At 44.4% G+C, this 14226-nt stretch overlaps 1 protein-coding gene across 5 annotated transcripts in view; it reads right to left on the reverse strand.

The window, feature by feature from the left end:
- Positions 1-373: 373 nt before the first annotated feature.
- Positions 374-14226, reverse strand: part of Bend7 (BEN domain containing 7) — a 75205-nt gene continuing 61352 nt past the window's right edge. The window contains exons 7-9 of one of the 5 annotated variants that reach the window (XM_048367385.1): positions 12137-12256; positions 4256-4306; positions 374-712 (exon numbers count right to left, since the gene is read on the reverse strand). In XM_048367385.1, the coding sequence (XP_048223342.1) occupies positions 639-712; positions 4256-4306; positions 12137-12256 (245 nt within the window). In that variant the 3' untranslated portion in view covers positions 374-638. Of the gene's footprint in view, positions 713-4255; positions 4310-12136; positions 12257-14226 lie in introns of all 5 variants that reach the window. The other 4 variants (XM_048367384.1, XM_048367386.1, XM_048367383.1 and 1 more) reach the window with 4 other exon arrangements.

Consider the following 14226-nt stretch of genomic DNA (forward strand, 5'->3'; position numbering starts at 1 on the left):
TTCTCCCCAAACAGCTGTTCTTGTGCACTGAGGAAGGCCTAATTAATTCTGGCCTGCACAACCTCTCTGGGGCCTGCAAAGAGCCATTCTCCTTTACAGGCTGCTAACAATTTACATGAAAATCAATAGGCTCCCAAACTGTATATTCACACTTAGTTTATGCTGAATAAAGCCAGGGAGAGAATGGACTCTTGGTGACTGACAGACACAGAACTAACTGGACCTTCAAAGGTAACAGATCAACTAAAGACATTTTTTTTTTTTTTTTGCCAGTCCTGGAGCTTGGACTCGGAGCCTGAGCACTGTCCCTGGCTTCTTTTTGCTCAGGGCTAGCACTCTACCTCTTGAGCCACAGCTCCACTTCTGGCTTTTTCTGTTTATGTGGTGCTGAGGAATCGAACCCAGGGCTTCGTGCCTGCCGGGCAAGCACTCTACCGCCAAGCCACATTTTCCAGCCCTAAAAATGAGTTTTAAAATATCATAATCCAATATGGTTGTGTGACCATCACATAGTACAAAGAAATCATAGGAAATGATTCAACCAGGACAGATAAACTTCACAGAACACCCACACTTGGCCGTGTGGGTCTTTGAGTAGATTCAGATGGAAGAATTACATATACTAACAATCAAGGTCACTAGAGCACAAGTTTAGGCAATGAACCTGGTTCTCTGTCCTCCGTGATTCCTCTCCTGGTGTCAAATATATCACCTACAACAGAGACAAGACAGTGAAGGAGGAGCTGTTGTTCTAAGGGACAGTTATACTTCCGACCACATGGTGAAAGCCAGGCATTCTGGACAAGGAGGGGTAACTGGGGGACTCACGAGGACTTATCTGGGTCCTGGAGTTACATTTATAGTCAAAGCTTTAGTTATACTAAGTGTGCAGTTTTAGGACTTAGAAGCTTGTGGTGATTTCTTTTTTACAGGTAAGCCCATGCCTATGTCATGACTATGTGTTAGGATTAGAGTATGTCCACACAATTGAAAAGAGCTAAACAGAACATGACTCACCTCCCAAACAGAACACGATACAACAAATAATGCATATAAAGATTCATAATAAAATGGGGACATTACATTTTTCCTCGGTCAAACCCCAGAAATCAGGAAACAAAAATTTACATGTTTGATCTTTATTACATAAACTAATGACCAAAAGGCTGGGGGAAACAACCCAGTAATGGTTGTGTCTGGGTGGTGACATGAAGTCACATGTTTGGAAAAGAAACTATGAGAAAGAATGCCAATCTGTAGCAGATGAGCATTTCCCTACTCCAAGTCCTGAGCATTCATTAATTAACGTGCTGAGGTGGAGGCTTAAGCTCAGGGCTTGGGCTATGTGTCAGGGCTTGGGCCTTAGTTATTCAAGGCTAATGCACTACCAATCAAGCCACAGTTCCACTTCTGGCTTTTTGATGGCTAAGTCTTATGGACTTTCTTGTCCAGGCTGGCTTCAAATGGTGATCCTCAGATCTCAGCCTACTGTGTAGCTTGGATTACAGATGTGAGCCACTGACATCCAGGAAGGACCTCATTTTATATTTTAGAAAGCAATGTTTTGATTTCATTTTGTACTTTTTTTTAAACTGCCAGTTGTTCCCAGATCTTGGGGGGGCTTTTTTCCCTTCACCAACACCATCTCCTTATCTGTGTCACAGCATTTCAGTAGCTGCCTCTGCCTCTCCCTCTAGTCTGATGACAGGCATGTAGTCACCCGACCACAACACCCTGCTGATGAGCCAATAGTTGCCCAAAAGACTCAGAGGGAATAAGTTAAGAAAACATGCTTCTCCATTATACAACTTGTATCTGTTTTTGTTCAAGTGAAACCTACAGGAGGTTGTTTAAAAGCACTGGGTGGGAACAGATGTCATTTGACTGCCTGACTGAAAGCCTTGCAAGGTCACTTCCGGCTCAGGGCAACATGTAAAGATGTCTACCTCTCCATTCACCACACATCCCAAATTCTTAGAAGAGAACACAAAGCATCATTGAATGTGTGAAAAGACTGGTTGGTCAGCTGAGATACATGATAAAACGGAAGTCTATATCAGAGCCCTCAGTGGCTTCCATGGTGCTGGTGAGGCGAGCAGCTGGAGCTCACCATTGGATGCTCATGTCAGGGACACAGGAGGGGTATCAGCAGTAAAACTGCACTCCAATGAGGCAACTAAGACACACATGCCAGATGATCACGGTTATTTAGTTTTATTATTACGTAAGAGGAGCACCAATCTGCACCTTCAGTTCTCCTTTTCAAAAACGACCAGCCCTTTTAATTTCTCATACTGTTTAGTAATGTGCACCACTGTCAGTAGTCAGGGGAAAGACCCTTGTTAGTCTCTTCTATTATGACCTCACAGCCTCAGGCAAATTTCGAGAAGGGACTTGAATGGATGAGCTTCTACTCTAGTAAGCTGGGGCTAGACTGATGACAGACTTTCTAACCATGACAATTGCGAGACATCAAAATGGAATCCTAAAGGGTTCAGCACATCCATCATCTCTTAGAATCTTTAGGAAACAAGCAGAGACAAGCTGACTCTGGCTTAGTTGTCTATAAGACAGCTCTATGGTGTAGGTGTAATGGTTGGGAGTCCAGGAGGCCTGGGGTCCAGCCAGGCCATCAACCAGCTGTGAAACCTTGAGAAAGTCAGGATTTTTTTCCTGTAAAAATAAAAGGACTGGATAAAAAAAAAAAAAGCAGGGATTGGACAAGGTGATCTCTCAAGTTCCTTCTCATTCTGATTCCTCCGGAGCCTTTTCAGGTCCACGAGGCTGCTCTAGCTTCTCCTGTGGCTCACTTTCCTCACATCAAACATTTCTACCTCCAATTAACTATAAAGGCATTATGTCAAGGCACATGAAGACAAAAGCCCACTGTCACTCACTGTGTCGTAAGACATGGAGGACAGTTGGTGCAGATGCCCAGGGGGTGGTGGGGAGGGGACCCTGGCAGACACTAATAATACTAATATGATTAGTATTTCCTGCATCTTCTGGGAATGGGCTGGGGCTGTGAAGAAAAAGGCTGATACGAGTTGTCCTGACATTCAGAGAATGACAGATTGGGAAGGAGCAACAGAGGTCATATATTTCAATTCTCTTAATTCACAAATGTGGACACACAGCCAAATAAGAGCAATTCCTTTGACATAATGACTATATATGGTAAGAACCTGATATAGGCAGATCCTTTTTGTACTATGTGGCTCATTTCATTTATTTGTCCATCGATCTGTTGCTTAGCTACTCAACTCAGAGAAAGCAATGTATCATTTACACAGCTGGGTTTTCTCGCTCCTCTCAAGTTCATTACCATATGCCCATCCTTCACCCATGAACTCTGCTTCAGTGGCCATCTTGGCACAGTTCTGCCAATAAGCAAGGGACCACAAGGAACTCTATTAGGAGTCCTTGCACAGGCTAGATTCTCCACGAGTATTCACTGCATTTCATGAAAATCTCTAGAGGCAAAGAACATTGGTTCAAGCTTTATCAGCTAAGAGATTTCTCTGGGGGTGTCTGTCTGTTGTGGACGGAATCTTCAGGTATCCCTTGAGAGCAGGCAATAGCAAAGTCCTGAGACCAAATGAGGGAACCAGTTGTTTGGCACATTGTTCAGACACCTGTCCCTCTGGCTCTCAGGAGGCCAGGGCCAGGGGTAGGACTCAAATAACGGGAGGTCAGAGGCATGTCTGTGGCTTAACACAACTCTGTGCAGTGGATGCTTTAATGCTCGGTTGCTGATCTGGCCAAGAAAAGGAGAGTGTGTCACTCATACCGAGAAATCGGCTTGTTCAGTCACCCAATTAAAACCCAGTAGTTATTGGTTCTTTATGAAGTACATGGATAGATTGCCTCTCAAGAGGTCTTTTGGAGGGAGTAAGAGAAGCCAGAATAGGTATGAGTTTGCTCACACAAAAAAGGTGATCCCTATAGCTGAAGTGAACATTTATTTCATTTCACATGAAAATATTTTTTCATCCTAACTTTCTAGGATTTGCATTTTTGAGATGTGGATGGATCTGAAACAGTGTGTGTGTAGGGGGTTGGAAAGGTCATTTGTCATGCTTTCTAGATTCAAGGTGTGAACCTAGGGGATGAGAAGCTGTGTATGCCGAGGCCTGGGTCTGCTACACAAGCAGCTTACTCAAGCATCTGCATTTCTAATGGCAAAACATTTTCAAAGCAAGTATTTTCCAGCCTGTGTTCTGCAGCGGGTGATGAAAATGTAAATGTGTTTTACCTGTTGGTGGTAGAGAAATGCCGTCCAGTCTTTCATCACCGTCAGCTACCTCTGCTGGTTACAAACATAAAACACAAATCTCATTAGTTTCAGGGAGCACATCCATTTTGCTGAACACAGTAATACAATTAAAAGAACTCCAGTGTACATGGCCGTCTATATTCTTCTTCGCTTCAGTTGGCTCACATTACAGATTTCAGCATCCTTATTAAATTTTTTTAAAAAGTATTTTATTTACATAGAGGCTTGAACTCAGGACCTGGACACAGTCCCTTAGCTTTTTCATGTTCAAGGCTGGTGATGATCCACCACTTGAGCCACAGGCCTACTTCTGGCTTTTTGCTGGTCAACTGGAGATAAGAGTCTCACAGACTTTCCTGCCTGGACTGGCTTTGAACTGCAATCCTTAGATCTCAGCTTCCTGAATAGCCAGGATTATAGGTGAACCACTGGTGACGATAATGACAGAAAATCAGCTGTCAACTACTGACAATTTTAGTTCGCTTTCACTTATTTGCACTGGTATAAAAGCCAGCTAGCACTGGGGGTGGACTGCTCAAAAACAAAGGCAGATGGGTCCCAATGGAGAGCTGGGGTCAACCTTCGGAAAACCTGAGACTGAACCTCTCTGTGGAGATAGCTGGAAATTCAGGTACACAAGCAGCCAGCTCAGCTCTGCCTTCCATTCAGTCATGAAGGAAGCTGTCAATGGGGCGGCTAGGGAGCACATGGCTAGCAAGAGCAAGGTTCTGAGTTCATACCCCAGTACTGTGCCAGGTGTGTGTAAACACACACACACACACACACACACACACACACACACACGTTTCTTCAAGTGATGCTTTGTTTCTAAGATTCAAACTGCAAACCTTGCATTATAAATCCTGCTATGGAGGCAGTGCTGGCTATGGCTACCGGGTAATCTTGGTGGTGTCCTCTCTGTCCCGGGGCTGGGCTCCCTGTGGAAGGCTTGAACGTTCCAGCACACGGCCAGTGTGGACACATGAGGACCGTCATTCCCACCACATGGAAGCGCTCCATTGGCAGCATGCAAAAGCAATACCCAGTCCTTGTTTTTATTGTTGCACAGGCACATGCGTGCAGGCAGGTACACGCACACACACGCACACACATATACACCAAGCTGAGGTTCAATTCAGCTATTCTTTTTATAAACAGATGTATGTAACTCTGTCAGAAGAGGACACATATAACCAAAAGCTATGCCAACTGTCACATGTAAATTAGCAGACGACAGCTTCATGATCGTGGCCACGTGTCACAGATGAAGGACATTGCAGTGTTATGTGAAGTTAATTATAACATCTGTCTAGATCTGTAAGTTCACAATCCTTCTTCCCTGTGACAATCCAGTAAAATTTAGAAAAGATTGAGCAAGTCTAATCAAAATTTACTAGCAGTGACAGCGTTACCCTGGGATCTCACACAAATAATAAATTGTGATTTTGGCTAAGGAAGTAGTTTAATGAAAATGATAAAAAAAAGTCCACAACAGGAAAGGAATCATTTTAGTTATAGAAAAAAATTATTCTATGTGATGAGAACCCCAAATGCATTTGTTTGGATTTGCATAACAACCTTTCCCATGGGCCTGGCTACTAATTTTCCCAGAGGCACAGGAGACTTTGCTCAGCAGTTACTGATGAGTGTGGCCCAGCCAGAGTCTGTACCTCATTCTAGGAATTGAGCCAAATATGATAAATAAGGCTGAAGTTGTAGATAGAGTATCTATGACATACTTTGTATTATCATTTAGATGGAAAATAATCAAGACAAAAATAGCGCAAGAGCTAGTTATTGATCCAGGCCTCTTGGTCCCTTTGCAGAAAATTCGAGGGGCTCTGGTTTCTATTTGTTTTTGTGCTGCCCAGGATGCAGCGGGAGACAAACTCTAGTTGGCAGGGCTGGCTGCTGAGCCATTATTTCTGTCTGGGGATCAAGGGGCGGTTCTGTCTTAGACACCTCCCACTTCCAAGTCATTCATAGAATCTATTTATCAAACACAGCCCAGATATCCAGGCAGAGCATCTCAACTCGGTGATCAAAAGTTAAAATATCCCAGGTCAAGCGTCATAAGATTAACAGAATAGGGAACAGACAGTGTCTGGAGCTTCTGAGCGAAAGCTTCCTGAAGGAAGGAATCATGTTAGAATTCTAAAGAAACAGGCAAATGTGAGGCGGGAAATGCACAGTTAAAATGTGATTCTTTTTTTTTTTTTTTTGGCCAGTCCTGGGCCTTGGACTCAGGGCCTGAGCACTGTCCCTGGCTTCTTCCTGCTCAAGGCTAGCACTCCGCCACTTGAGCCACAGCGCCGCTTCTGGCCGTTTTCTGTATATGTGGTGCTGGGGAATCGAACCTAGGGCCTCGTGTATCCGAGGCAGGCACTCTTGCCACTAGGCTATATCCCCAGCCCTAAAATGTGATTCTTGGGGCTGGGGATATGGCCTAGTGGCAAGAGTGCTTGTCTCGTATACATGAGGCGCTGGGTTCAATTCCCCAGCACCACAGATACAGAGAACAGCCAGAAGTGGCGCTGTGGCTCAAGTGGCAGAGTGCTAGCTTTGAGCAAAAAGAAGCCAGGGACAAGGCCCAGGACTGGCCAAAAAAAAAAAAAAAATGTGATTCTTAACAGAAATGCTGTGATTGCCAAGATATGTTCACAGTCGGGAGCTGGTGGCTCACAGATGAAATCCAAGCTACTCAGGAAGCTGAGACCTGAGGATCACAGTTCAAAGCCAGTCCAGGCAGGAAAGTCTGTGAGACTCTTATCTGTCATAAACTACTCAAAAAAAGCCAGAAGTGGCACTGTGGCTCAAGTGGTAGAACTCTAGCCTAGAGAAAAAGAATCCTAAAAAAGTCCACAAGGCTCTTATCTCTAATAAATTACTCAGAAAAAGCCAGAAGCGGCACCGTGGCTCAAGAGGTAGAGTGCTAGCCTTGAGAAAAAGAATTCCAAGGATAGCAGCCAGGCCCTAAGGTCAAGCCCCAGCATCAACACACACACACACACACACACACACACACACACACACAGAGTTCACAGCCAAATCTGTGGGGAGGAGGAAGGGAATTTGGAGATACACCCCTACTATGTGCAGATGAGCTGGCTGAGAGGAAGAGGAGAAAGGAAGACAGGCCTACAACTTATCATTGGTCTTAGCACCCAACAAGAGAAGAAAAAAATGTTTGTTGGAAGTGGCGTTATGGCTCAAGTGACAGAATGCTAGCCTTGAACACAAAGAGGCTCAGGGGACAGCACCCAAGCCCCAAGTTCAAGCCGCAGGACCAACAAAACAAAAAACAAACAAAAAGGTTTACATTATACATAACACTGGTAGCTGAGACAAAGGGACCAAAAGAATAAACTGGCCAGCCTACCTGTGCTTCTTTTTTTCCGTGCTATTTTCATTCCCACTAAAGCATTCTAGAAAAGCAAAGCTGCCTTCCTGTCCTTGGGAACAGCCTTCTCTAATATCTCCTTTCTTTTCATGACTTTGACCTTCCGGGTTTCTCTGAACATTTTCAGGTCCTTAGAAACAGACTTTTAGTCACTCTCCTTGGCGAGGCGCATGCCCTCCAATTAGGAACACCAACACTTTGGGCTCATGCACGTCCTTCCTTGGTGCTCTTAGGGAAACTGGGTGTTTCTCACACGACCCCATCTGCACCCACCAGCCCCAGGGAGGCAGCCGCACACCCAGGGATTGGCTGGCCTGCCCCAGGCTGGCTCAGAGTTGGCGGCACCGTTGTTATCAAGTAGTGGGCAGGGCTGGGAATATGGCCTAGTGGTAAGAGTGCTTGCATTGTATACAAGAAGGCCTGGGTTCGATTCTCAGTACCACATATATAGAAAACAGCCAGAGATGGCGCTGTGGCTCAAGTGGTAGAGTGCTAGCCTTGAGCAAAGAGAAGCCAGGGATAGTACTCAGGCCCTGAGTTCAAGACCCAGGACTGGCCAAAAAAAAACCCAACAATACCACACACACTCACACACCAAAAAAAAAAAAAAATCAAGTAGTGGGCAGACCAATGGTAGTGGGGTAGCTGGGTCTCGGCTACATTGACCTTTGGGTCTGCCAATGGTAGACTTCGTTCTCTTCATTGTAACACACTGTAGCTTTCTCCCAAACCTGAATATCGTATTTCATGTTTCTTCATTTGGGGGGAATCAACAATTTCCTCCTGCTGATCAATAGGTAAATGGAAATTCTTGCGCACTCATCAGTCAAGATTATCAAGGCAGCATCTAGGCAACAAGAGCCGGTTTATGCTTACCGTCATGGGTGCCCCTCAAGTTAATAATGCCTGAAATGTGACTTAGGCTGTAAAAACTGAGGGGCTACACAGCCACACCAGGGCTGAAGAAGGGACCCATGCTGGGTGGGGTGGTGGCAGCCCACCTGACCTTCATCTTCCTCCCCACCCCCCATCTTCTCTGCACTTCCGCCCCAGGATGACGTAGCTCTGACATCCTCATCAGTGGCAGTCTCTCAACCATGGAAGATAGTTTCTTTTTATTGCCAACTTGACCATTCCAGGAACTAGGGGGCTGGGGGACTTTGTGATGTAACTCATAATAAAAGGGGGCTTTGTGATGTAACGCAAGGCCGAAGCAGGCACCCTTTAGGTACCCAAGTGAAGGAGTCCTGCTGGCAGGTGAGTCTTGTCAGGTATTTTCCAGAGTCTGCCCTGGGTGAGGCCAGGACTCGGGGGATGAGACTCTGCACTTTTGAGGGAGGATGGGAAAAGAGAAGAACTTGGCAAGGGCGTATGGCAGTGCTTAGAAGAGGCAGAAAAAGCAATGTGAGGAAGGGCTGAGGAGGAAATGGTAAGGCTAAGGAGTGGCCACAATGCTGGGCTTAAACCCAGGGCCTCACATTCTCCCCTTTTCCACTCATGGCTGGAGCTCTACCACTTGAGCCATGCATTCACTTCCAGCTGCTTAGAGATTCGAGAGAAAAACTCTTCAGGATTTGCCTTCCCAGGCTGGTTTGAGATCTCAATTCTCCTATCTCAGCCTCCTGAGTCACAGGTCCGAGTCACAGGGGTCCAGCCAGACTTTGTTCCTGATTCCAGAGCTCAGGACATTTCCACTCACAGGTCCTGGAAGTAGGCAGTGGATGAGCACCTGGACCACAAGGAAGTGACAAGGCTTTCAGGTGATTCTGATGAAGCTAACAAGATCTCTTTGCAGTGGACCACGGTCTCTTCCTTCTGGAGTTATGAGTTGCACTGATTCACTCAGCAAATACTTCTTGAGTCAGCCATGTTTCATGTGTGTGTCCCTGTGTGTCACTGGGGACATGATCGTGGCTCAGCAGCCTTTAAGCAGCCCAGCAAAGGAAGCAAAGATGAACCGCAGGTGGTAAAAGGTCGAAGTCGCTGGGCTTCCAATGAAGATTTGGGAGAACGAAACCTCTGCGATGTTTAGGAAAGATGGAGGCATTTTCCTGGTACAGAGAGGCCAAGAGGGCAGAAACCAGCTCATTTCAGGGATGGGGAGAAGGCTGGTGTGGCTGGCTGGCGGACTTGAGGCTGATGAGGAGGGCAGGGTCTGACTGAGAACATTTTCCCTGATAAGCATTTGTTTAGCTAGAATCTGAATGTTTCTCCCAAATTTCCTGTGTTACAACAGTGCTGGGAGGAGATCAGGCCACAAGGGCTCTGTCCTCCTGAACAGATGGATATTCATATTACAGGAGGGGGTTCACCCTTAGAAAAGGGAGAGGCCAATCTCCCTTTCTCCCTAATCTTCTCTTTGCTCTTCAGCCACGGGATGATACAGCTCTTAGGCCCTCTGCCAGCTACAGTCCCTCAATGTTGGACCAGAGCTGTGAGCCAGAACTGGTTGGTCACTAGTAATTAATTACCCAGTCTGTGCTATTCTGCTATAGCAGCACAAAATGGACTCAGAGACATGATCTCACACAGTTTTGCAGGTGTGTTCTTACATGCTTCCACTATATCCAAAACGTGCAACATCTCGTCACCCAAAATCTACCTCCAACTCGTCTCATATTCCAGCTCCTGAGGGCCAGGTGTCATAAGGTTTGATCTCAATTCTTTCCATTTTATTTTACTTGTCATCTAACAAATGAGTTTGTATATATTTATGATAGACAACATGATGTTTAGAACCATGCAGGCACTATAGAATGGCTTAGTGAACTAGTCAACAGACGCATTGCGCCACAAACCCTGTGAGGAAAACATTTAAGATATGCTCTCTGAAGTTTCAAGTACATTAAGAATCAGTGCTCCTGGTCAACCCCACACAGTAGATCTGAATTTATTCCTTTTGTCTCAGTGTAATTTTATATTCTTCAGCACCTGTCCCCAATTCCCCTTGCCCCCCCTTGGAGCTCCCAGTTTACTCTCTTCTCTATGCATTCTATTTCTTTAGATTCTACAGTGGGATCATGTGGTGTTTACATTTCTGTGTCTATGTACCTCACTTATATAACACCCCCCCCTCCTGTCCTCCCATGTTGATGTAAATGACAGGATTTCCTTCTTGTTTATGGCTAAAAAAGTATTCCACTGTATATAGATACATGCTTTTCTTTATCCAGTGATCTACTGCTGGGCACTTAGTTTATTCTCTATCTTAGCTCCTTGGAAAACTGACTCAGTGAGCTGGGCCATCCAGCTCATGCCTATAATCCAAGCTACTCAGGAGGATGAGATCTGAGGATCACAGTTTGAAGCCAGCTGGGGCAGGCAAGCCTGTGAGACTTCAATTAAGCACACACAAGAAAAGCCAGAGGTGAAGCTGTGGCTCAAGTGGTAGAGTGCTAACCTTGAGCACAGAAGCTCAAGGACAGTACTCATGACCTGAGTTCAAGCCCCAGGTCCGGCACACAAAAAAGTAAAATGTCTCAGTGATTGCAGGAATGTAGAAATCTTATCAACATACTCATTGATTTTGGATTTATGCCTGGTAGTGGTTTGCTAGATCATATGGAAGTTCCATTTTTAATTTTCAGAAAATTCCAAATGAATACTGTTTTTCATGATAGATGTACCAATTTACGTGGGATTAAAAAAATACCTAGAGATCTGTGGCCCCCTTAGAGATTTTCTTGTTGGAAGGGGAAAAAAATCACCCTCAAAATGCTCCCTCACTGGTAAATTGGCCTGCTGAGATTTCAAATGACCAAATTTAATCACAACCCAACTGGTGCTCACTATCCTGGAAGAATAATACATGAACTGTCATAGATTTTTAAAAACTCACACACATACATACATACACACCACCTTAAGTAACTAGGATCTTTAAAATGTCATGCAAATTTAAACAAAAATCAATGCACAGAAACAAACCACAAAAGAGGGACCCAGTTTTAAATGTTAGACCACAAATGAGATCAGCCATCCATTTTGGTGTGTGCTTTTTAAAACAAATGGCCTGACAGAATTTTTTTTTTTTTTTTTTTTTTTTTTTGGCCAGTCCTGGGCCTTGGACTCAGGGCCTGAGCACTGTCCCTGGCTTCTTCCCGCTCAAGGCTAGCACTCTGCCACTTGAGCCACTGCGCCACTTCTGGCCGTTTTCTGTATATGTGGTGCTGGGGAATCGAACCTAGGGCCTCGTGTATCCGAGGCAGGCACTCTTGCCACTAGGCTATATCCCCAGCCCCGTGACAGAATTTTTACTATTTAATCTTAAGGTGAGTTTCAAAATTCTCTTGAGCATGACTTTAAGAGAGTCACAGAGCACATTATATAGAGTGACTCCTTCAAATGACAAATGATACCACAGTATCTTAGAGAAAAGTATTATGCTTTATTAAATTGAAGAATTCAATAAAGTATTTCTCCAATTACTTAAAAAAAAAAAACCCCAAGCTTATTCCTACCTGAGCCTCTTTTTAACCTTCTTCTGGCAAGTTTAATTTGATCCTGTAGAATTTGTACCCAGTCTCTTGGGCCAGGAAGTTTATCCACATGGTTAGCAGTACAGTATTTTTCAGTGAAAACTGTAAGAAAATGTGAAATATTATTGAATATTTAAACAGATAAAATGTGCAAGTCTGAACTAGGAATATAGTCCAAGTAGAAAACAAGTCCTTTCTCTTTCTCTTTCCTTCCTTTTTCTTTCCTTTCCTTTCCCTTGTGTTAGTGGGGATCCAGATCAAGAATTAGGTATGCACTAAATATGTGCTCTGTCATTGAATTCTATCCTTGTTCCCAAAGATGAACTTCTAAAGGAGATCGGTTCTGTAGACCACGTCTTCTCTTATCTGTAGTATATTACTTTGGGTAAAGCTGGTGACCAGATGGGCCCTGGCTACATATGATGGATCATGCTTCCAAATAAAATTGGCAAAACTAAGAAGTACTAAGGTTGTACGCAAACTTCTCCTTCACTCATCTCTATCTTGTGTGTATGCATCTGGGAGATGAAGAAGGAAATGCTTCCCATGCATTCACCAGCCCCACCCTATGACAAAGCTCAGCACTAGAAGACTTCATCTGTTGTCAGCTCAAAAATCACATGCAACACTGTGCATAAGGATGATCTCATGGTGACTCCCATGAACTCAATCAGTACTCTACATAAGTAGCCATGTAGTATGTCCTAGTGGAATTCCAATGACACATTCTGATATAGAAATACCAGTTCTGCTTTGAGTCAGCTCCTTGCCTGCTGTACTATCTCCAAGGAAAGACATACCCTATTTCAGCACAAAGAAAACCCTGGAGACTCATAGGGCAGGACAAAAGGTAGGCAGGACAATGACCTCAGGGAAGCAGAGTGCACAAGGCGCTGGGGTTGACATTTCTGCCTCAGACTCTGCCGAGGAGCACTTCAAAATCCCCCGTTTCAATTTGCTCTCCATGAGGTCAACAGCTAGTCTGCAGTCACGTTATGCTGCCTTCATGGTATTTAAAATATTGGTAATTTTAATGTTTTAGAGGGATTCCTTAAAAAAAAAGAAATAACAAAGGAAAACATTGACAGATCTAACTATAGAAAAATTGACCAGGAAAGAAACATTTGAGTGGAATAACAAAAGCTGGCCGCACTAAATATGATCAAGAACATTCAATATTTATAAAAGAGCATATTCAAAAGTCCGTGTAGTAAATGAACAGATCATGTCTGCAGTATAAAATATTAGGGTAGGGGAAATGTCCAATAAATATGTAAATTAAAGAACAGAAAAAAATACTTTCTATTTGCTAACTAGACATATAATGTTAAAAAGCTTATATTTGGTACTGACAAAATTGTGATAACCTGGTACGTTTAAATATTACTGATGGAATCAATGGGCAAAAATCCACTTGGGAAAGAAGTGTAAGACATCACAAGAGACACAAGCAGTGCCATTACTCCTAGAAATAGATCCCAAGGAAACAACTGGAAAGGAAACCAAAAGCCATTCACATGCACGATCTCAAATGTAAGCAACCTAACTGTGCAGGAAGAGCTAGAGAGAGCCCAGGGGAGGGGCAATTTGGGGGAGAGCAGGGTAGAAGCAGGGGATCTTTTCAGGAAGCTACTACATTTGCCTGAGATAGGACAGAAAAGCGATACTGGAAATATTGAAGAAAGAGAAGGTCTATGGGGTGAAAAGTGGGACGTGGTGGGTCTGATGTGAGTGTTTATAGGATACTCACATGAGTAAGGCTAGCAGAGATGTAGGGAAGTTCAAGGGAAAGGGGCCAGGCTGGGGACACACACAGCTGTGTCTCAGCATCAATGAGGACTGGTTCCGGGACCTTGGAGGACATGGAAGTCCTTAGCTGGGCAGGGGACTGTGGCTCATGCCTGAGTCCCAGCTACTCAGGAGGCCAAGATCTGAGGCTTATGGTTTGAAACCAGTCCATGCAGGAAAGCCCATGAGATTCTTATCTCCAATTAACCACCAAAAAAGCTGAAGTGGAGCAGTGGCTCAAGGGGTAGAGTGCTAGCTTTAAGCAAAAAAGCTTAGAACAGTTT

This window comes from Perognathus longimembris, chromosome 18 (assembly GCF_023159225.1).
Source record: "Perognathus longimembris pacificus isolate PPM17 chromosome 18, ASM2315922v1, whole genome shotgun sequence".
NCBI classification, from domain to species: domain Eukaryota; kingdom Metazoa; phylum Chordata; class Mammalia; order Rodentia; family Heteromyidae; genus Perognathus; species Perognathus longimembris.